We start from the raw sequence: 26,850 nt of genomic DNA, 5'->3' as shown, positions 1-26,850 counted from the left end.
GCTGATGTATTTGATTGGATCAGGAAACACAGCCTGGGGTCCTGAATTGTCCCTGTTAATAAGCAGAAGAGAGATTCTGTGAGTTAATGACTCCTTTCATCGATCACCAGCTGTCAGCCGGGACACTATGTCCTTGACTGCTTGTTTTGTGAGACGTTGTGTGTTAGGATGCATTCATTACTGATGATGAGTCTAAAATAGAATACACAAAGATTAGTGCAAAAAAAAGCAACATGTTGCTTGACTTGTATGTTTAAAAAAAAAAGTCATTAAATGACAAAAAGGCTAAACAAAAACTCTGTCAATGAATATCCAGGTTAGAATGGTTAGATAGTTTTTCCTGACCATAATTTGCATACGGAAATGTGATTGGCTTTTGTGTTTTATGACACAATAACACATCTATAGGTAGCGGAAGAGTCAATATATTATTATATAATATTTTTTGTAAAACATTAAAAGTGTTCTGGATGTAATAGCCTGAATTGGTGTTTTCATAGTGGTGTTAATTCTCAGTTTTTAAGCATAATGTTGTATTTATACTTTAAATTACCAGTTTAAAAAACCTGAATTTATCATGACTGTCTTTCTTAAAATCGCCTGTAGCAGACTCACAAATTAAACACGATACATTTATTTTTCTTCAATCTGCATTAAAAAAAAAACATAAATGCGTTTGCATTTCAGTTACATAAATCAGTATTTAAATGCATTTATGAAATTGCAGAGGGATTTCTATAGCATTTGCACTAAGGCCATGAAATATATTTTGTTTTCTTTGCGATCGCTCATACTCTAAATAACCATCACGTCTTGGGCAAATATTATGGTTCCTAAAAATGTGATTATGTTGCACAACTGTATAAAAGTAAATTTATGAGCCATGGTCTTGTGATCCAATAGAAGCAATTGGGCAGGATTGTGGGTGGTGATGAATAATTTTTTTGCTGTTTTTATGGTGCACATGTAGAGGGGGGAAAATACCCCTCTTATCCACCAACAAGAAAAAATTGGAAAAGAAAAACATCTTAAAAGATCTCTTTTCACACACTGCCATGATGACTGGTGTCTTAAATGTTGTCAATGCGGCGTAAATAAACATCAAAATTCTTTATTATTAACAGTTAATCTTCTTTCCACACGAGCGTCCTCGGGAATTTTATCCTTTGTAAATGTTGGAATAGTGAAAATGCTTTCGCCATCCTTATTTTGTCATTTCAAAATAAATTGGGCAATAAACCCGATTGTGGCATTGACTGAAATCCTATGTGTTCTCCTCAGGTTGTTCTGTCAGGAGTCCTGGAGCAGGTGGTGAACTGCAGAGATTCTCTGGCCCAGGAGTACCTCATGGAGTGCATTATACAGGTAGAGAACATTAGCAAACAAAGCCACACATTTCAGCCGCCTTATTTCACAGCAACGTCTCATTTTCTCGCCACCTCGAGCTGTCTAATTGCTTCAGGCGCTCGGCCGCACTCGAGCCTCATGCCGGGCTTTTTCCAATTCAGACATGCAGGCATGCCAAGAGCTTTTGTGTTTTAAGTGGTTAAAGAAACAAGTAAGAGGTGTATGTGTGCTTATGCAAAACGACTGCTTTTTCACTTTCTCCTCAGGTCTTCCCAGACGAGTTCCACCTCCAGACCCTGAACCCGTTTCTAAGAGCATGTGCTGAACTCCACCAACATGTCAATGTCAAGAACATCATCATAGCGCTTATTGACAGGTCTCTCTCTCTCTCTCTCTCTCTCTCTCTCTCTCTCTCTCTCTCTCTCTCTTTCTCTCTGTCTGTTTGTTTTTTTTCCTCACACTTTCTTACACACACACACACACACACACACACACACACACACACACACACACACACACACACACAGAGGTGTGTGTTTTTTTTGTTTTGTTTTTTCTTTTTCATTATTATTTTTTTACCAATTCCTACACGTCATTATTGTGTTGTTTACCTTCTAACCTCTCTGTAGGTTGGCTCTGTTTGCTCACAGAGAAGATGGACCTGGAATCCCTGCTGAAATCAAACTCTTTGATATTTTCTCACAGCAAGTGGCCACAGTCATCCAGGTACATCTCATCACTGCCTGGAAGGGACTGAAAATATCAAAATAAAAGCTTTTGACAAATCAATTCAGGGATCCTATGAATAATTTTGGCCCACTCATCTCAGGGCTTTTGGTATATTCACAGATATTTTATGATCCTGCAGAAGCATATTAATTAGATTGAGCCCTGGACTTCCACTTGGTCATTAATAGACCTACATTTTAGTCGTCTCTAAATATTTGACCCATTTTAAACTGCTGTGTAGATGGCCTCACACTGGTCTCAAGAATTTTCTGCTATAAAGTGCTCATTGTTGTCTCATTGATTACCAAATCCATTGGGTGTCAGACAAGCCATCACCTCTCCACCACCATGCTTTACATTTTGTATTCAGTTATTGCCTTTAACAAATCTTTTTTTTTTTCTTTCTAATTCTGCTGTCATGAACATTAACATTTAATGTGGTTACAGAGATCTGTATTTTACATAATGCAGCACTGAATTTGCTGAATTTGCTAGAAGCTTACTTATGTAGTCTTGAAGGCCTTGATAAACTACACCTCTTTCTGACTGTTATTAGATGGCTTTACAACACTTCCCAGATTCTCTGTGATCATGAGTGATGTATATTCACTTGGCATGAAGTAGACATACATCCGAGTGCTCTCAAATGTGCCATAGGTTCTGGTTTTATAACAGTTTTGATTAGTTAATCTTGAGTATTTCATCATTAATTTATGGCTGCTAATTGCTGTCTTAATAGCGGTACAAATCATTAATGCTTTTTCCTTTTTGTTGCAAGATTGTACTCATATTTTAAGTTTTAAACCCCTTTGTGTACATGGGTTTTTTACTGAAATTTCAACTGTTTCGGTTTATACAAATTACAGTCTTAACAAATGGTAAATTTTTTTTTTTTTATGTATGTTAACTTCCTGTTTTAGTCTCGGCAGGACATGCCATCGGAGGACGTTGTGTCTCTGCAGGTGTCCCTCATTAACCTGGCTATGAAGTGCTACCCTGAACGCGTTGACTACGTTGACAAAGTTCTTGAGAGCACCGTGGAAATTTTCAACAAGCTCAACCTGGAACAGTGAGTAACAACAGACTCAACAATTTCAGACAGAACCAAAGCCTAGAAAAGGAGAAGATCTTTTACTTTGCCAGTTAATCAATTGCCTTCGATTTGTTTCACACTTAGCTTTAAAAACAGGAGGCCCATGCAAGGTCTGGCATTTTTAAAAAGTATTGAGGTTTTTTTTTTAAGTTTTTTTTAGTGGAATGTTTTCCAAATAACAATTTGAGGTGTTTAAAAGCTTAGTCTGTTTGCCTCAGCACTTAATGGTGTTGCAGCTTGACATTTTCATATTATGATACCCTTTCTTCTGAAATGTAATGGTGTTGGAAACTTTTATTTCTGGGAAAAATGTCTAAAAATTCAAGAGAAATTATAAATGTCTGAGTTTTGGGACACCTGACTTTTCTAGCCATAACTGGTTCTAACTGACTGAAAATTGGTTTTAATTGTTCAAATTAACTTTATATTTTCTAACGCTTGTTAAATCGTACCTAAACCATCGAACATTTCACTATAATGAACTCAAAGCAACAGTGTCTCAATGTGAGATTATACAAAGGGGGCGGGACCTTCAGGCAGTGTCTTCAACACAGTCATATGAAAATCATGCTGGCTTTGTTGATTGGTACACTTTTTGTGCATGTCTGATATCACTGATTGAGTGATATCTCGCTGTAGTGTATGCTGGTGTTTAAATGTAGGAAATTCATAAAGGCTGACAGATCTAGTGAAATAATTTAGTGTAAAGGTAATTGGGAAAGTATTGCATTTTTAAAATAAAAAATTAAAGAGAGACTTCATTGTAATTGTAGAGGACATTTTTTGCCACCCAGCTGGTGGGTTTTTAAAGAAAAACCTCTTCATTTTGCTCTCCTTCAATTATAGTCATAGAGGTTCACTCCCCACACGTTCGCCACTGGGCTTAAGGTCACCTCAGATTTCTAAAAGCCTTTTTTTGTTTTTATTTTTTCTATAGAAGACACAGATTATGAAATGCCACACGCTGTAGAAAATACAGCAGCATGTTCTCTTTTCATGCAGTCATTGTTAACACTTTGCAGTGGAGAAAATAGTGGTGGCAAAGAGTCGTGTAAGAAAACTGCAAAATGATTTTCACTTTGACGGGTTTTTATTTTTGTTAAAAAAAAAAAAAGAAAATGTTCAGACAAACATTTTGAATGGTACAGTTACAGAAGAGTTATTTTGGTGCTAGGGCTATAGCTGCCAATTTAGCACTGTGCAATCTGCACATATAGTAATAGTTATGCACACTCATGTATATAGGGGTGTGGCTTGAAGGTCAAAAACCTACGTCACAATAATATCTAGTTCTAGGATCTAAAATAGCTGGCGTTTTTTTTTTTTTTTCTTTTCCAATTTCCTAACAGATTCCTTTTAGTACATTTTATATTTAGAAGCTAAATAACAAGGTCAGGAACGTATTTTTAATTTCTTTTTGTATTTTATGTTAATCGTTTTCCTGCAGCATTGCGACGAGCAGCGCCGTCTCGAAGGAGCTCACCAGACTGCTGAAGATTCCCGTGGACACCTACAACAACATCCTGACGGTCCTGCAGCTCAAACACTTCCCGCCACTCTTTGAGTACTTTGATTACGAGTCCCGCAAGAGCATGAGCTGCTACGTGCTTAGCAACACGCTGGACTACAACACCACTATCCTGGCCCAGGAGCAGGTACAGAGGCGGGATTTGAATTTTTTTTTCCTTAGTTCTAATTTTTATATACAACATTTTTCATAGAGGTATAATTATTGGATGCTTCAAGTGGATCAGATGCAGCAGGGTTGAGAATGTAAAGATGGAGACGAGCTTCAAATGTGTATCCGATAGCTGTGCTGTGATCAGGAGCTGGCTCTAATAAAGGCTGGAGGATGAAAAACAAGGGACAATTGATGAGCATTAATGTGCTTGCTCACCTAGATAATTGAAGGAACTGAAAAGCCAATTAACCTTCTTTGACGGGGTTGTAAGTCTGCAAATATACTCATTCAGCTTTATCCAGAAAACATGGCATTTCTGCAGCATTACAGATGTCATTTGGTTCCAGTTAGCAGCTCGATATAAAATCCTGCAACCAAAACACAAATCGTTTTCTTGCCGTTTCGCTCTGATGCTCAAGTGGTCCTCTGAAAATGTGTTCCAATCATTTTAACAGCATGTATGAGTGATCAATAGAATAAGACCGTATTTGAATTCCCATTGGATGATGATGGTGTTTTATCATAAATATAAAACAGCCAATGTTGTCTCTTTCTTAGGCCAGCTAATACATTTTAATTTGAAAAATGCATATTTCTCTCTCCATCCACACATTTGATTTTCCCACACTTTGAACTTGATTTAGAGGAAGTTTTGTAGCTTGCTGCATTAACATCGGATAACATAATTAGCCTCTTCAGTGCATGTGTGTACCTGTGTGGGTGGCTGGGTGTGGGATAGTGTGTGATATAATAATTGCTTGTGGAAGATCTTGATGTAAAGTCTTAAGTTTTTCATAAAGCAGTTTAGCATTAGCTTATGTGTAATCTTGTGAACATACGGTATTTGTGGTCATTGTGCCCTTTTAAACGCCACCATGTTCATTCAGGTTTCTGTGCGTGGCAGAGTTTAAGCACAGTGCCAGTTATAAAAGCTGGTCAGATAGAGAAAATGTCAATAAGTGCTGGGATGTGACATGATTGCTTTCTCTCTCTCCCCTCTCTTCCCTCACTCTCTCACTCTCTCTGTTTCTCCCCAGAGTGTCCTTTACGGACACAGACATATTGATTTCAATCCCTTTCTTAAATGAGGGGCTCGCTGTGCTGTGAAGGGGTTTTTTTGTTTTTATTTTTGTTTTTTGGGGTTTTTTGTTTTTTGATTTTCTCCTCTTCTTCCCCCCAAACATGCAATGACTCACTCGGTTATTGGAGTGGCAGTGGGTGGGGGAGAAGCTGCTCAAAGTTGTTTTCTCAAGATGCAGTGGCTCTATATATTGAAAATGCTGTATCTGAGTTAGTAGATGTGGTTACAAGAAAGAAAACAGGGACATCTTTTTAACAGAGCATGTAATGATGTCTCTTTTTTTCCTTATGATTTCTGTTTGTCAGAGGAGTTTCACCAGAGCTGTGATATGCACTCACTCCCTAAAACCACATTATACGTTTATTAGGATGCAATAAGCACTAGACTATGTCTGTCTCTTTCTCTATCTGTTTCTGTGTATTGTGGATTTTTAGCCTGTCTCTATCTGTCTGCATTTGCATCTGTTCAGCGTTGTCTCTAGCTGTCATTCTCTTTCTTCTATCATGTCTGAGTCTTCAAGCTGTCTTTCTATGTTTCTGCCTGTCTGTCTTTGTTTCACAAACTGTCTGTCTGCCCTGTTTTTTTGTCCCTGAATATTGGCCTTTTATTATAAGTTTCTGTTCGTCTGTGTGTGTGAGTCAATCACTGTACATCTGTATGTCTCTGTCTATCTGTCTGTCTCTTGTTATCTACTTGTCTGCCTCATTGTGTCTTTCAGTTTAGATTTTTGATCCGTTTTTACTTTGTAAAAATCTGTCTGTTTGTAATTTTGCTATATGTCTGTTTCTCTTTGTCTGCCTGTGACTGTCTTTGTTTAGTAATGTATATATTTTGCAGCATTTATTTTGTACATTTTTTTTTTTTTTTTTTTATTTATTTTTATATAAGATTGCGCTTTCTTTCCCTCTTTTTATGCTCTGCCTTTATTGCTGAATATGTGTGTTTCTATGCAGGTGGATGCGATCCTGAATCTGGTGTCAACACTGATCCAGGATCAGCCAGATCAGCCTGCAGAGGATCCTGACCCAGAGGACTTTGCAGAGGAGCAGAGTTTAGTGGGCCGCTTTATCCACCTGCTGCATTCCGACGATCCGGATCAACAGTACCTGGTGTGTAGTTCTTTCTCTGTATTTACAAACCACTACAGTACCTGGTGTGTAGTACCGTCACTGTGCTCATAAACCACTACAGTACCTGGTGTGTAGTTTTTCACTGTATTTACAAACCACTACAGTACCTGGTGTGTAGTTCTTTCACTGTATTTACAAACCACTACAGTACCTGGTGTGTAGTACCGTCACTGTGCTCATAAACCACTACAGTACCTGGTGTGTAGTACCGTCACTGTGCTCATAAACCACTACAGTACCTGGTGTGTAGTTCTTTCACTGTATTTACAAACCACTACAGTACCTGGTGTGTAGTACCGTCACTGTGCTCATAAACCACTACAGTACCTGGTGTGTAGTTCTTTCACTGTATTTACAAACCACTACAGTACCTGGTGTGTAGTTCTTTCTCTGTATTTACAAACCACTACAGTACCTGGTGTGTAGTTCTTTCTCTGTATTTACAAACCACTACAGTACCTGGTGTGTAGTTCTTTCTCTGTATTTACAAACCACTACAGTACCTGGTGTGTAGTTCTTTCTGTATTTACAAACCACTACAGTACCTGGTGTGTAGTTCTTTCACTGTATTTACAAACCACTACAGTACCTGGTGTGTAGTTCTTTCACTGTATTTACAAACCACTACAGTACCTGGTGTGTAGTTCTTTCTCTGTGCTCATAAACCACTACAGTACCTGGTGTGTAGTTCTTTCACTGCATTTACAAACCACTACAGTACCTGGTGTGTAGTTCTTTCACTGTATTTACAAACCACTACAGTACCTGGTGTGTAGTTCTTTCTCTGTGCTCATAAACCACTACAGTACCTGGTGTGTAGTTCTTTCTCTGTATTTACAAACCACTACAGTACCTGGTGTGTAGTACCATCACTGTGCTCATAAACCACTACAGTACCTGGTGTGTAGTACTAACAGTTTATATTGCAGGTTGTCTGTGACATTGTTTAAAATATCATTAAAGTTAGTGATTGTAAGGCAGCAGGTTAATTATTGCACCTGTTAATTAGCAATAAGTATTTATTTAAAGAGGATTAATGACCTGAACTTGATTATTGATTGGATGCTGTTACTTTGTTATGCAATTATACAAAAAGTAATTTTTTTAATTAGTCTTTCTCTCTCTCTACTCTTTCTTTTCTCATCCTCTCTTGCACGCTTTCTCTTTTTTAATAAAATGGCTTCAGAACACATCAGGTACATCATTTTAACAGAACGCTCCAAATTGTCCTAATGAGACTCTAATGAATATGGCATCTGTTGAACCTACAGAAGACGTCTCACTGTTACGGCGCTATGAATTATTCAAACACGCCCCGCAGTTTTTCATTCTATTTTGTACCTCCTACAGATTTTAAACACAGCCAGGAAGCACTTCGGAGCCGGGGGTAATCAGAGGATCCGCTACACGCTGCCCCCGCTGGTGTTCGCTGCCTATCAGCTGGCCTTCCTCTACAAAGACAATGCCTCCTCAGTACGTCTCCACACATGTGCCCCACACATATGCATGCTCTCAGACACATACAAACCCAGACACACTCTTGGAAGGAAGAAAGTATGAAGTGATGGAAGGAAGGGGCCCTCTTGCATTCTATAATCTGTATCTGGATTTGTTCTTTGTCCTCTTTCCTTCCTTCTTTCCCTCCCTCCCTCCTTGCTCCCTCTTTCATGCTGTCTAAATTAAGAAAGAAATGGTATAATGGTGGATGTTTATAAAGTATGAAAGACCAACAAAAATTGCATTGTCATGTCATAGGGCTGGGCGATATGGCCAAAAAAAAAAATCCCTGATTTTTTCACAAAAAATCCGATTTGCGAATCGATTTTTTCCCCCTCTGCTTAAAATCAATCTGCATATGACAAAAATTTTTTCAAAAAAAGTTTTAACTTTATTAAATAAAGTTTATTTACCCTTCTGGGATTATAACCCACTTTGGGTTAAAGTGCAATCAGAAACAACAAGCCAAAAATACAAGATGGCGGCCCTGCCTTTGTAAATTGTGAAAATAGAATGTAACATAACATAAAATGAGCAAACCTACAAAGAAAAATGTTTTATGAGTGTTTAAATGTGGAACATGATTGAAAATGCACCTGAGGTTTTGAGTGATTTTGCCTTTACTTTTCTTAAAATCTCCACAGTAAAATGACTGTTTGAATATGGTGATTTAAATGATCTGATTTTCTGTTTCTTAATGAAAACGCCGTTCTGAAGCGTCTTTACATGCATTTTGGTCGCTTCCACCACCCGTACCGTAAGTGTACGATTGGACGTTCAACACTAAACAAAGTGCGGCTGCTTAACCGTGTATTTTCAAGATGCGGCTGCTTAACTTTTCTTGGGAACGAGTTCTTCTCTGCTCGCTGCCATGTTGTTTGTGTATCTCTATGGCAAACGGGCGGGGGGCGGGGCTGAGTTCGTTCGAAACTATGGGAGCCTAGAGGGGAGCGTCGGCGGACATTAAAGAGAAAACCGATTTTTATTAAAACAGATCGATGTAAACTACACATTCGAGTTAATCGATAAAATCGATTTATCGCCCAGCCCTATCATGTCATGAAGGTTGACCATGATCACTGGCCATAATGGGCAAAAATGTATACAGTGGTAAGAGAATAGACACTAGGATGAAGTTTACAGTGTGATTTTTAAGATTTCTTCAACAGAAACAAACAGTATTTAGGAAAATTTGCTCTGATAAATACAGATTACTGAAATATTTAATTGAGAGACTCAAAAGATTTTGAATATTTTAGATGAATCCGTATCTCCTGTTTAAAGTCATGGGCAGTTTGGCTGAAGTGTAAAGAAGGGATTAAAACAAGAGCAAAATCGTTGTTGTTGATTCGTATGGAGTTAAAATGACAGAGGAGCAAATAACAGAGCTGTGAATGTGTGCTCTTGGATTTTCGTTCCTCTTGCCTCAGGCGTTTGCTTTGGTGACCGCAGGTATAGTTGCCGACTGACTGACAATGAGCGAGAGGTTAGGCTCGAAAATGCTTCCAGAAAATCCACCTTTATCTTAAAGATTTTTGCCTTTAGTCTTTACCTGTCTTCTTATTTGTATTCATAAGTAAACCATCTGGATTTATTTATTTTTTTCAATCATTGTGTCATTTATTTCCCTCTCACTCTCTGTAGCTCAGTCACACAACGCATCAGTTTTCCGAATCAGACTTCTTGTCTCTTCTTGTCTTTTCATCTGCAGGATGATAAGTGGGAGAAGAAGTGCCAGAAGATCTTCTCTTTCGCCCATCAGACCATCAGCGCCCTGATAAAGGCTGAGCTGGCCGAGCTGCCACTGCGTCTGTTCCTGCAGGGGGCGCTCGCCGCAGGAGAGATTGGCTTTGAGAATCACGAGACCGTTGCCTACGAGTTCATGTCACAGGTAGAGGAGTAGCGTGAAGCGTGACTTGGGGTTTTAACAAAGAATTGATGCAACAGCAACCCTCGGTGAGACACTTGGGGACAGGAGGAGGTAAAAAGTGGACATAAGTATTCTGTCCTCGCTCACTAGCACGCGGGGGGAAAGGTTCTTCAGAAAAAGTGTTAATAATGAATCAGTGTATTTCTGCATCTACCTGTTTCAGACACAGATAGATCCATTTATTAATCACAGGGTTTGTTTTTCTGTTTTGCTTTCTCTACGTCCCCCTGTTTCTTATTTTGGATCATGCTTTACATTTTACTTATTCATTTTTTTGCACTGTCATTGCCTCTGACTCACTCTCTCTATTCATTTGCATCTCTCTCTCTCTCTCTCTCTCTCTCTCTCTATCTATCTATCTATCTATCTATCTATCTCTGGCTCAGGCGTTCTCTCTTTATGAGGATGAAATCAGTGACTCTAAGGCCCAGCTTGCAGCCATCACACTGATCATTGGCACGTTTGAGCGCATGCGCTGTTTCAGTGAGGAGAACCACGAGCCTCTGAGAACTCAGTGCGCTCTCGCAGCCTCCAAACTGCTAAAGAAACCTGACCAGTGCCGCGCCGTCAGCATCTGCGCTCACCTCTTCTGGTCTGGACGCAACACCGACAAGAATGGAGATGAGGTGGGTGGGCCTGTAGGTGTGTGTGTGTGTGTGTGTGTGTGTGTGTGTGTGTGTAGGTGGGCATGTGGGAAGGCCATCGCAGTTTGTTTATACCACATGTAACTGCAGAATTCTACAGGTAAAGAAATTCCCATTCCCAATACACCATACCCCTAGAGAGAGAGGAGTGGCACTTTTGTGTTGTTTTACTCCTTTTCATGCCGTTCTCAGTTACAGATTCTAACTGCTTTTTCCTTTATTAAGAAAAAAAAAAGAGGTCGGGTATTGATCAGTTGGTTGTTGTTAAAGGTTGCGAGACTGCAATGTATTACACCCGTGGAGAGACAACCAGTAATATCACATCAGATTTATTTCTATTGCAGTGTCCTCACAAGTGACACAACTTTCTGTATGTCGGTTAGTTTGTCTGTAAAAAAAAAAAAAAAAAAACCCATCTATTTGTCAGACTTTTATAATTTCTGTCTGTCTGCCTCTGTTTGTTTTTCTGTTTGTCAGGTTCTTTTTCTGCCTGTCAATCTATCTGCCTGTCTGTTCTGTCAGACTTTATCTGATTCTCCGTCTAATTTTCTTTGTGTATTAGTCAATTTGTAAAGCTGTCTGTCTGCTTGTTTGGTGTCAGTTTATCGGTCTCTCTACCCAGCTTGTTGTTGTTGCTGTTATTTAAATATGAATAGAGGTTTTTTTTTTCTATTTTTATACTTCAATTTAGCGTTCAGAGTGCTGCAGCAGGAATCCATTGGGGGCCAAATAACTATATCAATACCGAGATAAATGATCTAATATGCATTTCTTAGAATAGCCTTGTTATTTATACTTTTATACTTCACTGCTTTTAGTTAGCCGTATCTGTTTTTCAGCAGAAGATGAGGCAGGAATCCTGAGTAAAATAGAAATGTTAATAAATAAATAAATAATTGGAGTTAATTTAAGTGTGGAGATGAAGAGTGGACTGTTGTAGTGTGAGAGACAGTGAATCTGATCAGCAGAGCTTCCTGTTCTTAATGACTGCAGGAATGGAGTGGATTCTGCCCTGAGGACAGGTTCTGAGAAGAAAATATCCCACGTGTTGAAATTAGGCTCTAAAAATGGCAGACAGACAGTGAGTGATTGCAGCCCTGTCTCTGCCTCAGTGTAAGATTAATGCATGTAGTGCAGGCAAGATAAATCATTTGTTATAAAATATTAAAAATTGTAGAAAAAGAGTCTTTCTTGTGTTTTGGTTGCATCTAGACAGTAAAAACAAAGCAGTTTCTTAAGGTTGGAGGTGAGAAAAATGATTGTTGTTCACTATAGCATTTAAAAGAGAGTTTTTGTTTTTTTTATTCTTTGCAGTGATTGGCCAAAATTCTTATAAAGTAAAGATAAGACACATGTGACCATGGCAACCACACAATCTCTCTACCCATTCTCTTGCCGGCGTTCTTTATAGGTGTCTGTGCAAATGTTTATATAAAACAAATAGTAGTGTGGTTTTTTATATTATGTTTATGCTGTTATCCGAAAATAATCATGCTGAAGATTTTTCAATGACTGCAATAAATGCTTCATTTCGTCCTCTTCAGCAGTTGGTTAGATGTTTATTAAAGAATTACACATCTGATCAGTTTGTTACATTAAAACGAGTTTGTTCCTGTTATTACATTCTTGCAGCTATAATTTCCTCGTCACCTCACCGCCGACACTTAAGATTCCTTCTATAAATGTCTGCATAAAACATCACCATATAAATGATTCCGCACATTATTTTATTATTGTTAGTGGAGCATCCGCCATACAAGTCCCTGTGAATGAGCTGTTGCTATGGAAACCATAAAGTTTCAGAAGTCTCTTAATATAAACCTGTGCTATTGTCAGAGAGGCTGTTATAGAAAATTTAACACCACTTTCTAACCAATCAGGGTCCTGTAGCACCGCGGTGTTTATCACTGTTGCACTGAGAAAGCATTTGCGGAGGCAGAGCCACGAGAGGACTATGCCGATTGATTGATTTTGTTGAAAGATTTTGTTTAAAATGTTTTTATTCAGTCATTTATTTTAAGTTCTTATAAAAATCCAGGAAGTGCATGGTTAGTGTGTGTAGTGTACGATTTGAGATGCGGTATACCGAAAGCAGAAATCAAATCTTTAGTGTAAAACTCAGGAAAAAATTTATTTCAAACATCTTCAGGATTGGAAAAACAAATAAATAAATATAAAAATACTCATGCACTCTGGAGGTTCCTTCATTAGGGTCTCATACTCAGCACTAAAGTTCTTGTTACATGTTTCCCCTGTGGTGCTGATGAAATTAGAGCGTAATTAGGAATTAATTTATTTATGTAAAGGTGTAAATGGAGAAAAACACGCTCTTAGGTGACACTAATTAAACCTGAAATCCTGAAAGTCAAGAGTTTCACGGAAAATGTGTGTTTATAAACTGATGTGAGGAGGAGTATGATGATGATTATAACTATGAGGTAGTAAAGAGATTATTTTAGGAAGTTCCTGGAGTTTCAAAGGAATGGCCACCTATTGTTGTCTAATTTTAATTTTATTGTTGTCTAATTTAAATTTTATTGTTGTCTAATTTTGGTTGTGTTTTTTGTGGGGGTTTTTCTATTCGCGCACATTGTGATTGTTTTACTCTGTCATATGTTGAGACAAAATTGTGTTTTACAAGGAAATGTATTCAAATCAGAATGGCAGCGCTGTGATCCAGTGAGCTTCTAAAGCAGGTACAGCATATTTACTTGGAGATTAGTATCAGGAATGTCATGGCTTTCTATCTCTAAAAATCCACATGGTTTGAGGTGATTCAGTTGAGCTTGGCCGTCTGTAAATATAGACCACATTTAAACAATGCTTCTCAGGGAACTAGTACAGGAACATCTTAGACATGTTATGGTCATGTGATCGACTAAAGCTCAATCAGGGCATACTAAAATGAGGCGTATGCAGTAGCTCAAGCATGAGATATATAGTGTTTTGAACAAGCGAAGCTCCAGAAGACATGCCCATGTGTGTGACATTTATTCAATGGTGACTTATCCTGCACTGAACAATCATAATGGATTGATATTATACAGTGTATGTCATGTACAATTTCCAAAGCTAGCAGTATCTGTTCACTGATCTCGCATAGAGCCGAATACGGACAGACTACACAAGCTGGCATAACACAGGAGCTCAAGTTGTGAGCGAGGATTTGAAATTAACGTCGGATCACACACACATCATAGAATTCTTTCAAAAGAATCATTCAAGCCAATTGCAGATTTGTCATACCTAATTTGCATCAAGCTGAGAAAATCTCAATTTAAATGTCACCTTTTACTGAAGTCGCAGTTCCCGTGCCGTGAGCGCGCACAGAAAATAAATGACAGGTTGACACTTTTTTGTTCTAATTCTTTTCGTGGCATTTCTTTGTACATGATGTTCTTTGCTAAGCGATATGACCCAAAGTTTCTGCCGTTTCACAACGACCTAGTTAATGTGCAGAATTTCAGAGGAAACATGGTGTTTGGTAACTGTTATAAAGCAAACAAAGGTCTTCTGTGTCGTCTCGCCGAACCACACAGCATGATGATTCTGTATCGAAGCTGTCGTTGCCCTTAGCGACGTATTTAGGGAGCTTGGAGACAGCATCCAGCTCAAAGCATCTCTTTCATGCAGGGTCTTTGTAAAGCATCGATTCATGTTTTCTCAACTGAATGATGTCTTTAAACAAACAAACATTGTTTCAATGCTGACCGTTCATGTGTGTTTTGTGTGACAGATCCGTGATGGGAAGCGTGTGATGGAATGCTTGAAGAAGGCTTTGAAGATCGCCAATCAGTGTATGGACCCGTCTCTGCAAGTGCAACTCTTCATCGAGATCCTCAACCGCTATGTGTGCTTCTACGAGCGGGAGAACGATGCGGTACGCTCGACCTTTCTGCTTTCAATTCTTCGATTTAAATTATGTCCTACATCTTTATTCTTCCCTACTCTATATTTTATTCCATTCTTAAAGGGGAACAATCTGATAAATCATGTTTGGTAGCTCTTTCCCGGTCAGCTTATGTCTGCAATCTTGAACTTTCAGTTAAATTCAAATTGGTCTTTTTAGCTCCATTAACAATTAACATTGTCACAAAGCAGCTTTACAGAGAAAACAGAAATACTCCTACAGAAACTTTCACAGGACATTTAATTATCATGTGCAGAATCTGAAAAGAAGTAACAAGATCATTTTTCTGTCGCCTTTTGCTGCGTTTGTTTGTCTGGCAAAATGGTATTTTACACTGCAGGAGCAAAGTTTTATTTTTATCACAATTTCAAATCTGTAATATTTCTTATTCTTTAGTGTTTTCTGTTTCTGCATAGTTTTGCACAGTGCTGCAAATATAAACCTTACTGACTTACACTTACTGCCCTTTAACTTCTGTCATTTTGCCCTTTTTTCACTTGAAAAAATAATACTCTTGCCAGCAGAGTGAATTTTTAGTGTGTGTGTGTGTGTGTGTGTGTGCGCAAAGAGAAACAAACATATTGAACCAGCATGCTGTGCATGTTTTACATTCAGAGGTTATTCATTCATTTGTTTATCTATCAGGGAGGAAAAAAAAACTCTCTCTCACACTCTCACACGCACTCACACTCGCACTCACACACACATTCTTCTTTCAATAAGATCAATAGAACTTGGGTCTGAAATCTCGAAGACCAGAAATGCATTTAGATGAAAGGCGCGCGCGTGTGTGTGTGTGGGTTACCACATGCACATCTCAGCAGGTAAACATAGAACATAATGCCTTCGACCTCAGTATTTTTAGCTCATTGTTGCTCATGATGTATTTAGTCCTTTAGCTTTGTAACATTTAATATTGATTAATGGAAAACCTGGACAATGTTTCTGGACAAAACATAAATTTGTTAGCGATTTCAGAGGAAGAGGGCAATAAAATACTACTTGTGTGCTACTCACTGAACCTAGTTAACTATACTAAATGTGGTGGCTAATATAAGACATATAATGTGTAAGAATATCTTGTTTAAACAGAAAGCTATTTTATAATGCCTGGTAAGGACCAGAAAATTGTGCAGGAAATGTGTTTTTTTTTTTTTTTTTCTTCTTTTCCCACTGGTTTAAGTACATATACACCTGAACTGTAGAATTTGGCCAGGTGTTTATCAGTTTTCTATAGCAGTAGCTCTGAGCTCTGTTTAAAAACTGCATAAATTCAAACATACAAAAATCTGTTAGCAGGTACTTAGCGCCCCCTATGAGTAATGCATCATTCCTAGCTGAATGTTTACAGAACTGTTATATCTCCATGAGAATCTGCAGGGGAAAAAAATAAATACATTTGTATAATTTAAACAATATACCAAATAACATGAATCCAGATATGATTATGCATATGCAGGTGGTATCTTAGAGGTTAAGGAATTGGACTTTGTAATCGAATGTCGAGTTCAAATCACAGCCTCACCAAGCTTTCCGCTCCTGGGCCCCGTGATCTGCTCAGCTGTACAGTTTTGTGAATGAAAATGTAAGTCGCTCTGGGCAGGGGCATCTCCCAAAAGTTATGTAATGTAAACGTTCAGTAGATACTTCATTAATGCACTCATCTCATCACAAGCACACCAGTGTTCACAGAGGTGGCCTTTACTTTTTAGACAGCAACACACGCTGCCCCCGGTGTACATCAGCCTCACCGGCTGTCCATCACACGTTACCGATTGGAAGAGAGAAATACTTCCTGTCCTATCTTGTCCTAAATCGAGCACTCCAGGTGCACCCAGCTGCAGCCCACTTTTCATTACTCCCTCATCTCAGCAGCCTCTCAGGTGCAGAAGCAGACCTCTCTCCTGCCGTAATTTAACAGGAGCCCACAGCATACACATACGTGTCTACCATGCTTTCATCTTGTTGCTTTTTTGGTCACTGGGATTTCTGAGGCATGAACTAGATTAAGCCTTTTTTTAAGCATTTTCTAGTCTCTCCTGTGTAAAGAATATAAAAGCAGAGGGATGCTTCGTCTTTTTCTTGTTCTCCTCTACCACTTCCATTCTCTCAGGCTGGATTCGTGTTCAGCATATTAACAACTCTTTCTGTGTATCCTACTCCGTCACGCTTTTGTTTCTGCACACTTATTGGCCAGATGGTTTGGATTAACTCCGAGTGAAAAGTCACACATTGAGGGAATTGTAGTGGTATAAGAGCAATAAAACACAATGGGATCTGCTGTTATTGCAAGATAATCAACTTTTCTAGTAACGCTGCTGTGTAACTCTGTCTATTTGCGGGAGCAGGATTACATAATATATGGATTATTAGTCAGCTGCATTCCTGATTTCTGTGTGTGTGTGCGCACATCCTCCACAGGTGACTGTTCAGGTCCTGAATCAGCTCATCCAGAAGATCCGCGAGGACCTGCCTAACCTGGAGGCGAGCGAGGAGACGGAACAGATCAACAAACATTTCCACAACACACTGGAGCACCTGCGCCTGCAAAGGGAGTCGCCAGAGTCAGAGGGCCCCGCCTATGAGGGGCTGGTGCTGTAGAGGCCACGCCTCCTTTACTTAACACACATACCTACATTTGTCTGTGTACACACCCCTATAGACACACAGAGAGAGATTTTGTGTGTTTTCACACTTGAGCTTCTGCTCCAGTTAATAGAAAAACCAACCCAGCCCGCCATCTTTCCATTTTTTTCTTTCTCCTTTTGTTCTTAATGTTTTGTTTTCTTTCTATAAGTAAAATAAGTCTAACATTTCTTTGCTTTCTCCTTTTTTTCTGTTTTCATCCTTTTTCCTCTTTCTGTCTTTTTGTAATACCGTTCTAGTATTTTTTCACTCTTTATTGTTGCTATTTCTCGGTTAGCCCGAAGTTGATGTGTGGCTCTGTGTGGAGGTTCATTATGATGTGCCGCGTATCCTTACGCTTAAAACGAATCTGTGCTGCCGTTTGTTCTCCATTTTTCCTGCCATCAATTTGTGTGTCCTTTTCATTGTTTGCCTTTTTCGACCTCCCTGCTATTCCAGGCTGTTTATTTCTGTGGCGGTGTTGTAAGTGTATGCTGGAGTGAAATGTGAAAAGATAAAATGGTGTGTGTTTGTCACATGCTGGTGCGTTGGCTTTCCTACAGAGTGGACGCAGATGTGAATGTCTCTACCAATTTCCTCAGCCTCCAGCTCTGTGTATCCTGTTCCCTTATATTTTTTTTAAACTCATGATTTCCCTCTGTTTTCTTGGTGTATAATGTGTCTATAATCAAACTGTAAATCAGCTAAAAACAGAATATCATTGATTTCATGACATTTGCTCAAATAAACAAAATATTAACCCTGTGAAACTTTGATTTATTTATCAGGAAAAAAAAAACAATAATGTAGAAAACTATTTTCGCAGTTAAACCGAAGAAGGCAAAGTGGGTGGAGTTTCAAGACAATGACCAGGAACAAGCACAGGAAGAGCGGAAAGAGTCGTGACAGGTTTAAAAGTTAAATAAGATTGAAATTTTACGAAAGGAGTTTCTAGTATCAGTGGTTGTATTCAATCAGTCAGGGTTAAAGGCTCTATCTTCAGGACAGAACAACTGTAACAGTAATTCTCATTAAATGTAAATATAATTGGATAAAAATGTATGATGAGTAAATTTTAATAGTTATTCTCTGACTGGAGGTGTAAAACACTCAAATTTAGGCTTCAGATCTGTTTCATCACACTACCTCGCTGTTGATTCACTTTCTTTTGATCAGCCAGGATTTTCCTTAGAGATATTTTCTTTTCAGTCCTACTCTATATGCTGCTGTTCTCTTTAAATATCACCTTGGTTAACATTTAGACCTTTGCTTAATTACACTTGTGTTTTGGGGGGGGAGCTCACTATAGATCTGTGTGTGTGTGTGTGTGTGTGTGTGTGTGTGAAAGGTTAATGAGGTTGTATCTGTGTGTTACTGGCTCTGTGGGAGAGACTGCGTTTTAACACTAAAAGGCCAGACAGTTCCTAATGAACACACCATCATTCTTTTTGCTTAATTTTTATGTCTAAATTCTTTTCTGGAGGTTAATTTTTTTCGAAAACTAGCACAATATACTGAAGCTGAGCGGAGTATTATTACTTTGAAGGAAAATGATAATACATTATAAGGACAAAAGTATGACTTTTCCAGCCAGATTTTCTTGCACAAACTGTTACCAAAATAAATTGGAGGCACGCAATTGTGAAGGATGTTCTATGAAGTAGAAAAAAATTTTCCCTTTACTTGAACTATGAGACATAAACCTGTTGCAGCATGACAATGCCGATATACAAAACCAACTCTATGACAATATGGTTTACATGAGTTGCCTGCTATAGAGCTCTGATTAAGCCCTGTTGCACGCCGACTTGCCCAGGTCTTCTCACCTGACTTTTACGAACACCGTTGTAGCTAAATGAGCACTAATCTCCACAAACACTCTCCAAAATCTAGTGGAAGTCTTTCCAAAATAGCGCATGTTAATCTCTTTGTCAGTTTGTAAGTTTGTTAATAAAGTATCCATCCATCCATCTATCCATCTAAACATACAGCCATTAATGCCTAAATAACTGGCAACAAAAGTGACCTTAAGTAAAAGTCCTGTCCAAAGTGTCAATATTTAGTGTGGGCACCATCATATCTAGCAGTAAAATTAAACCTCCTGGGCATGGAACTCACCAGACCTGCACAGGTTGTTGCTGGGATCCTCTTCCACTCCTCCATAATGATATCACTGAGCTGCTCTGTTATTCACATGGCACTTCTCCATCTTTCACTTGAGAATGTCCCACAGGTGCTCAATAGGGTACATGTCTGGAGTGATATTTGGCCCCTCCATCACCTTCAGCTTCAGCAAGGCAGTTGTCATCTTGTCATCTTGTGTGTTTGTGGTTGTTATGTTGTAAAAAACTGCCGTTCAGCCCAGTTTCTGAATGTCACAGTACATGTTGGAACCCCTGTTTCCCTCACTGCACTGCAGCTCCCCTGTACCATCAGCACTCATGCAGCCCCAGACCATGACACGCAGGCAAACAGACTTGTTGCAGTGTGCAGCGTATTGTCTGAGCATTGACGAGCGGACCTGTCGCTTCTGCAACCTCTAAAGCAAACACTCATCCGCCTGTTTTTTGAAGCAGCTTCTGCACCTGATGCACAGCACAAGGACTCAATTCTTTTAATCAACCCCATACGAAGCCTGTACCGAGTGGAACCCGTCTTGGAAAACATCTGTATGACCCTGTACCCCTGCTGTAACCCACTTTCAGGGTGTTACTGATCTTCTGAATAGCCTAGGCCATCTTTGTGGAAAGCGACAATTCTAATTCTTAAGGGGCCATGTTGAACATCCAGTAGTCAGTATGAGAGAATTGTACTGCACTGGATTTTAACTGCTTTTATACAAAATACACATTTGTATAGTCCTGTCAAGCAGACAAAAAACATGTGGCTTTGTGTGGTTAAATTACTCTATCAGTGTAAACAATATATTATTGTTTCTATAGTAGTTTTAATACACTATCTGACACCACTATAGTAGCAGCTAATTCACGGGAAGACTCTTCACATAAATGGATTCAGTTTGTTATGCAGATGTTGACATGGGGGAGTCTTCAGTGTCAATTTAGAGATAAAGCTTTTGTCTTCTTTCAGCTTCTCCCATTAGGGGTCGCCACAGCTGATCATCCGTCTCCATACCCCTCTGTCCTCTACATCTGCCTCTTTCAACCCAACCACCTGCATGTCATCCTTAGCATTCTTCTACTGATATACCCCATGTCCCTTCTCTGCACATGTTCAAACCATCTTGATCTTGCCTCCCTCACCTTGTCTCCAAAACAACCTACATGTGCTGTCCCACTAATAAACTAATTTCTAATCCTGTCCATCTTCGTTACTCCCAACGAAAACCTCAACATCTTCAGCTCTGCTACCTCCAGCTCCACCTCCTGTCTTTTACTCAGTGCCACTGTCTCTAAACCATACAAAATCGCAGGTCTCACCACAGTCCTATAAACTTTCCCTTTCACTCTTGCAGATACTCTTCTATCACAAATCACTCCTGCTATCACTCTTCTCCACCCACTCCACCCTGCCTGCACTCTTTTCCTCACTTCTATAACACACTTTGCACTGTTGACCCCAGGTACCTGAACTCCTCCACCTTCTTCACCTCTTCTCCCTGCAACCACACCACTCCACTGCCCTCCCTCTCATTCACACACATGTACTCTTTCTCCTACAGACTTTCATTTCCCTTCTCTCCAGCGTGTACGTCCTCCTCTCCAGGCTCTTCTCAACTTGCTACCTACTCTCACCACAAATCACAATATCATCCGCAAACATCATAGTCCATAGAGACTCCTGTCTGACCTCGTCCGTCAACCTGTCCATCACTGGTGCAAACAGGAGAGGGCTCAGAGCCGATCCTTGATGCAGTCCAGCCTCCACCTTGAACCATTCAGAGATAAAGCTCTAATTTAACTTTTTTTTATTGACCTCTTCAGGCTTTTACCCCGGTCTTTAGTGTTTTATTACAGTAGCTGTAATGAAAGTGATAGCAGGACCCAACTGGTCTCATTGGCATTCGACAACATAACATGCACTAATTAGCAAATATGATCTCACTCATTTAAGTTAATGAGTACAACATACTGACAAACTGTAAAGTATAAAATCTGTCCTGAAAATCACAATATTTAGTTACATCTTTTCCCCTAACTTTTACAAAGTGCTGACACTTCATATCAACACTTCTGCACAGTTGTAAACCAATTCTGTAAGTTGTAATCTGTTTATGCAGAGCATCTGCTATATAAGTGCCTGAATTAGCTGGTATTGTGACACAATAATATTAGTACAAGCGCATTATTATCCTGTGATTTGCAGCTTGTGTTCCACAATGAGGAAACCAAAACTCTTCCCTGAATTCCTGACAGCATGTTTCACTTTCCATGAATCTACCACTTGGCCTTCATAAGGATGATGCGTGCAGTGTTCTATAGATCAGCCAACCAAGTGACCTTGACAGGTGCGAGTCATGCTGTTCTCCGAGCACACGATGTGGCTGTCGGTTGCCATGGAAACTACCAGACTTTTCAAAGCGGAGAAACCCGACAACAAAATGGCCGCTGTTTTGCTAAGTAGATTTTTTTCTTTTAAATGAGTAAATCATGATTTTATAGCTGGCTGAACCCAGAGAGCAAAAATAATCATGAGAATAATCTCGCGCCGAGGCGCATCGGTACTAATACGCAATTCAACAACAGAATAATAAGCTGATAAAAAAGACCACACAATCCTTTTAAGAACGTAAACCAATTTTTCTGTCATAAGCATCACTGAGCCAATAACTAGCTAGTGAAAAAAATCAGAATGGAACATGTTGCACCTTTTCTTTTTTTTTCTCTTTTTAAAAATAGAAATAATAGAGGCCTTAGAGACTGAAATGTCAATCATACAATACTGCAATTTTTCTCTCTCCCTCCTTTTTTTTCCCCTCCAGAGCCTTATTTTCTCAAAAAGCCCTTCATTTTCTGGACATGACCTTTTGTCCACTCATGAGCAAAGCACTTGATGATTTAATTAAATTCTGCCACATCAGCAAGCAAAACTGATCATCCGATTGAGCTCAACAGTTTTGATTGCCATATGGAAAAAAAATTCCAAACCTAATATGAAAAAAGAGGATACATGCTGTAAATTATTTTTGATTATTCTATTTTTTCATGCACCACCCACAATTTGACTGCAGTCTAAACAAAAATCTGAGACTGGAGAAAGTTACACTTGTGGATGTTGAAGATCATGGATAAAGACTTTTAAGAGACCAGTACGGATGAACCTTGAACAGTCTGGTCAAAAACCATGAGTCTAGATTTTTTAAAGTCATTTATCCATTAATTTCCCAAATAACATCTTTGTGTAGCAGTTTGAAATCATTTTACCCTGTACACACTCTGATTAAAACATAATCCCAAAGATTTACAAAATACTCCATGCAGTTTTATTACAATTCACTGTTTAATCAGTCAGTGGAGAGAAATACATTTCCGTTCATTTTAATTTGACAGGTCGTGTGAAAAAATTGCATTTCTTTAAAGACAAAATAAACATGACATTTTGTTTGGTTCCACAAATGTTCTTCTTTATCACAGGTAACATGATAAAATGGTTAGATTCTTAAGATGATTATAATAATAGGATATTAATTATGGGGGGTCCTAAACAATATACAAATATTTATACATGTAATACACTCATGAGATACCCATGAACATCATGAGAATCATTTTCTCAAGAAGAAACATGCACTTTACTGCAACTTTAGGTTATGGCTTCAGTAATATTTTCTTTTTGGTGGGCTTTTTCTATTTTACTCCCTAATCTGAACTGTAGAATTTGTTAATGCTCCCCTCTGAGTGTGTTAGACTGTCTGGTGACTGTGCACAAGATGTGTGTTACGTTGTTATGTTATGTGATGCTCTAGTTGCTCCATAATCTCCATTTGTAATGTTGCATCAATTACTGGCTCCCGATGCCTATAGTACTGCTTAAATTGAAACCACGTTGAGGCTTTTCATGCTCACCCAAAAACTTTAAAAAACAACATGAAAGATACACAAGACTGGGTTTACAGTACTTCAATCAGTACTACAGTTTCTTTTTTTAATACACTAATCCAATACTGATAGAGATTACTTAAACACCCTGACACGAACATCATCAGCACAAATGAACACCTCAAAGATCTCAGTCCTGCATGTGTTAGTATTTTTGGTCCATGTACTGTGGCTGGATCTTTATTTTACTCGGACACAACAGTTTACTGAAAGCCCTCCTAAAGCTGGTGTGGCAGAGCGGATAAAGCACAGGATTGATGGAGGAATTAATCCACAGAAGCCAAAAGGAGATCTCGTACAGGTAGTGCTGAACACACTGGCCGTGACAGGCAGCACGGATGATCATCAGGAGTGTGTACGGAGCCCAGCAAAGGCCAAACACACACACAATCACAGCCAGTGATTTGGCCACCTTTTTGTCCCTGGAGAGGCGAAATCGGCTAGCGAGACTTGAGGAAATGTCAGCTCGGCTTCTGTGCGACAGGCATGCATTTTCAGCACAATTAAATCCCGTCTCGTTCACCACATCTCCAACCTGAAGAGGTGGAAGATCTGGAATTGCACTCATTCTCCTCTTTGTTGTCCGTCCGGTATTTTCAGAATCAGTTCCTGACACTGTAGCGTTGGACAACCGACAACACCGTGACCTAGAGTTTGAGTTTTCAACAACACTGCTCTCTTCAGCTGGCCTCACAAAAAATACACGCTGAACGTCGGCAGTGCAGAACGGCTTGGCTTCTCTGGTTCTCCCGTTCCTGAGGTGCACGCAGGTGGAACGCTCTTCTCTGAGCACACAGCGGTTCCGGATATTAATGTAGATGCTGAGGTTAAAATAGGTTACACTTATAAAAGGTGTGAAGAATTCAACAGTGGAGGCGGTCATCAGGAAGTACCAATTGAAGTAGAACTCTGCGTAGCATTCACCGTGAGGAACCACACTCTTCCCAGCAATGTGCTCCCAGCTGATGATTGCTGGTCCATAAAGGAGAAAAGCAGCCAACCAGACGCACAACATCTTCAGCACGGCCTCACGGGTCACACCCTTCTGGCAGCGGTAGCTCACCTAAAACAGAAAACTCATCTTGTTAATCCATTACCACCATGCAGCCTTCCATTCTTTATAGACAAAACCTTAATGGCTCCCCCTGGTGGAACCCTCCAGGTAGAACCCTTAACCATCCCAAACATATTTTAAGAATGCAGAATTGTTGCTCCAAAAATGTCAAATTAAATCGTGATTCAAAAATAAGCCCATAGAAGAACCTTTAAAATAAATCCTATAGCTATGGTTCTCAGTGTGGTGTCTAAGAACCATTGGGGTTTCTGAGACACCACATTTTCCGATATGCAATTTTATTAAATTATGATAGATGTTTAATCCTATATCTGGATGGATGTAAAGAATAAAAGATTTAAAATCTTGATTAAATTAGAATGAGAATGATTGTCTGGCAGTTTTTTCATTTTTCTAATTTCAAGCATCAAAACCACTTTGCAGCTTTTCATCTAGTAGCAGGAAAGAAAGCAACTTACAGCTCTGGTGACAGAGAGGAACCTGTCGAAGCTGATAAGCACAATGTTGAAGACTGATGCTGTACACAGCATGTAGTCCACCACTAACCACAGCTTACACAGACCTCTGCCCAGCCTCCACTCCCCTGTCAGAACGTAGGGAATATACACCGGGATACAGAACCCACCTACAGATACAGGTACAGAGGGAAACATGCAGATTATCATTTTTGGAACTGACAGATTTTTATAAAGTCTTTCCTTTTGATTTTTCTTTTCATTATACTTTTTTATCTTTCTAAACGAAAAACCCCTGATAAAGTTATATAATAAACTTTTGAGTGGTTCAACAATACCAAAATCATAATCTGTGCTAGTTTCAGATGCATGTACAACATGACAACAGACTATTCATTTTTTTTTTTTTTTTAAAGATTGCAAGTAGAACCTCTTCTGAGATGTAAAAAAAAAAAATCAAAAGAAAAAAAAATCTGTCTTTTTAGGTTAAATCTTTAAAATAGATAATTTCTTTACTAAAATCTGGCAAAAGAAATGTATGTCCTGTTATGTCATCGTAAATACATACAATTTAAATATATAGCATTGCGTTTATTAATCAACAAATCAGTTTATCTGATTGTTTTTTTTTCATTTAGTATATGCAAGAATAATTTAATGATTAAAGTAACTTTAACAGACATGAAATGTTCATGCACAGTGCATTTTCTGATCTTTTCTATTATTCTGCCCGTTTTAAACAATGACGTTGCTGTTTTGGTCTCCCACGTGCAATTTTGACGCATGAAGTACAGCACGTCTCTAAAACTCTAAAATCACGTTCAAATCCAAGCATGAATCCAGCACACAGGTGTTTATTATTATTTTTTTCTCCAGAACGTGCGATACAGTATCCAGTCACTCACCGACCAGAAAGTCCGCAATGGCCAGATTGAGGAAGAAAAAGTTGCCTTGTGTGCGCAAACTTTTCTCCACCACGAACGCCAGGATGACGAGCGCGTTCCCGAGCACGGTAGCGAACACTAGGAGCGTCATGAGCGCGGTGACGAGCACCGCGGAGCTCTGCGAGAACTGGCCGTAGGACTGCGCGCGCCTTCTGTGCTCCAGCGCGTCCACGGTACCGTTGACTCTGTCGGGCGCGGACCAGTTGGAAAGCAGCAGCGCGAGCGGCGCGTCCGCGGAAGGTTTCCACGCGGAGGACACGGGCGTCGGGAGCCCGAAACTGTGACCCACGGCGAACAGTGAGGACTGCATGCTGCTGAGGCAGAGTCAGAGGTAGGAGGTAGAGGCATGGGCAACGTGCCGGACACGCGCGTGCGGTGTGCGCCGGGGTTCACTGCGTAACTGAAGTGGAGACGCAGCGCGCGCTGATTTATACCGGGCACTTAGAGAGACGCTCATTGGTTGCACCACATTCAACTCAGGGATGGGCTCAGGGACATTAACCCTTACTGTAGTGACGGAGAAGACATGATCTTTGTTTTTCAAATTCCATGCATAAACAGCTTTCCGGTATCAACTCAACAAACAGCATTTTTGTTTGTTCTGATTCCCCAAAATATATTTTTTTAACACAAAATACAGAAATATTCAT

General features: G+C 39.4%; 2 protein-coding genes across 2 annotated transcripts in view; one reads left to right on the top strand and one right to left on the bottom strand.

The window, feature by feature from the left end:
• The window catches only part of vps35 (VPS35 retromer complex component), a 29,266-nt gene extending 10,834 nt beyond the window's left edge, over positions 1-18,432 (top strand). The window contains exons 7-17 of the mRNA XM_046840526.1: positions 1,282-1,365; positions 1,614-1,723; positions 1,977-2,073; positions 2,997-3,145; positions 4,617-4,824; positions 6,885-7,040; positions 8,412-8,534; positions 10,270-10,449; positions 10,875-11,114; positions 14,869-15,012; positions 17,464-18,432. Coding sequence (XP_046696482.1) covers positions 1,282-1,365; positions 1,614-1,723; positions 1,977-2,073; positions 2,997-3,145; positions 4,617-4,824; positions 6,885-7,040; positions 8,412-8,534; positions 10,270-10,449; positions 10,875-11,114; positions 14,869-15,012; positions 17,464-17,643 — 1,671 coding nt within the window. The 3' untranslated portion in view covers positions 17,644-18,432. The remainder of the gene's footprint in view (positions 1-1,281; positions 1,366-1,613; positions 1,724-1,976; positions 2,074-2,996; positions 3,146-4,616; positions 4,825-6,884; positions 7,041-8,411; positions 8,535-10,269; positions 10,450-10,874; positions 11,115-14,868; positions 15,013-17,463) is intronic.
• Positions 18,433-23,731: 5,299 nt separating this feature from the next.
• On the bottom strand, positions 23,732-26,588 carry hrh3 (histamine receptor H3). Its single transcript, XM_046840062.1, has 3 exons — positions 26,162-26,588; positions 25,260-25,426; positions 23,732-24,789 (listed from the first exon to the last, which is right to left on the bottom strand). The coding sequence occupies exons 1-3, from the start codon at positions 26,508-26,510 to the stop codon at positions 23,872-23,874; spliced, it is 1,434 nt and encodes a 477-aa protein (XP_046696018.1). The 5' UTR covers positions 26,511-26,588; the 3' UTR covers positions 23,732-23,871.
• Positions 26,589-26,850: the final 262 nt, after the last annotated feature.

The sequence above is a fragment of the Silurus meridionalis genome, chromosome 26, assembly GCF_014805685.1.
Source record: "Silurus meridionalis isolate SWU-2019-XX chromosome 26, ASM1480568v1, whole genome shotgun sequence".
In the NCBI taxonomy this organism is placed as follows: Eukaryota; Metazoa; Chordata; class Actinopteri; order Siluriformes; family Siluridae; genus Silurus; species Silurus meridionalis.
This window is presented reverse-complemented; position numbering and strand designations above follow the sequence as displayed.

Coding starts and splice junctions, on each gene's coding strand:
- hrh3 (XM_046840062.1), bottom strand. CDS start 26,510: ATGCAGTCCTCACTGTTCGCCGTGGGTCACAGTTTCGGGCTCCCGACG. Junction 25,427..26,161: donor CATTGCGGACTTTCTGGTCG/GTGAGTGACTGG, acceptor CTGTATCTGTAG/GTGGGTTCTGTATCCCGGTG. Junction 24,790..25,259: donor TCCTCTCTGTCACCAGAGCT/GTAAGTTGCTTT, acceptor TTTCTGTTTTAG/GTGAGCTACCGCTGCCAGAA.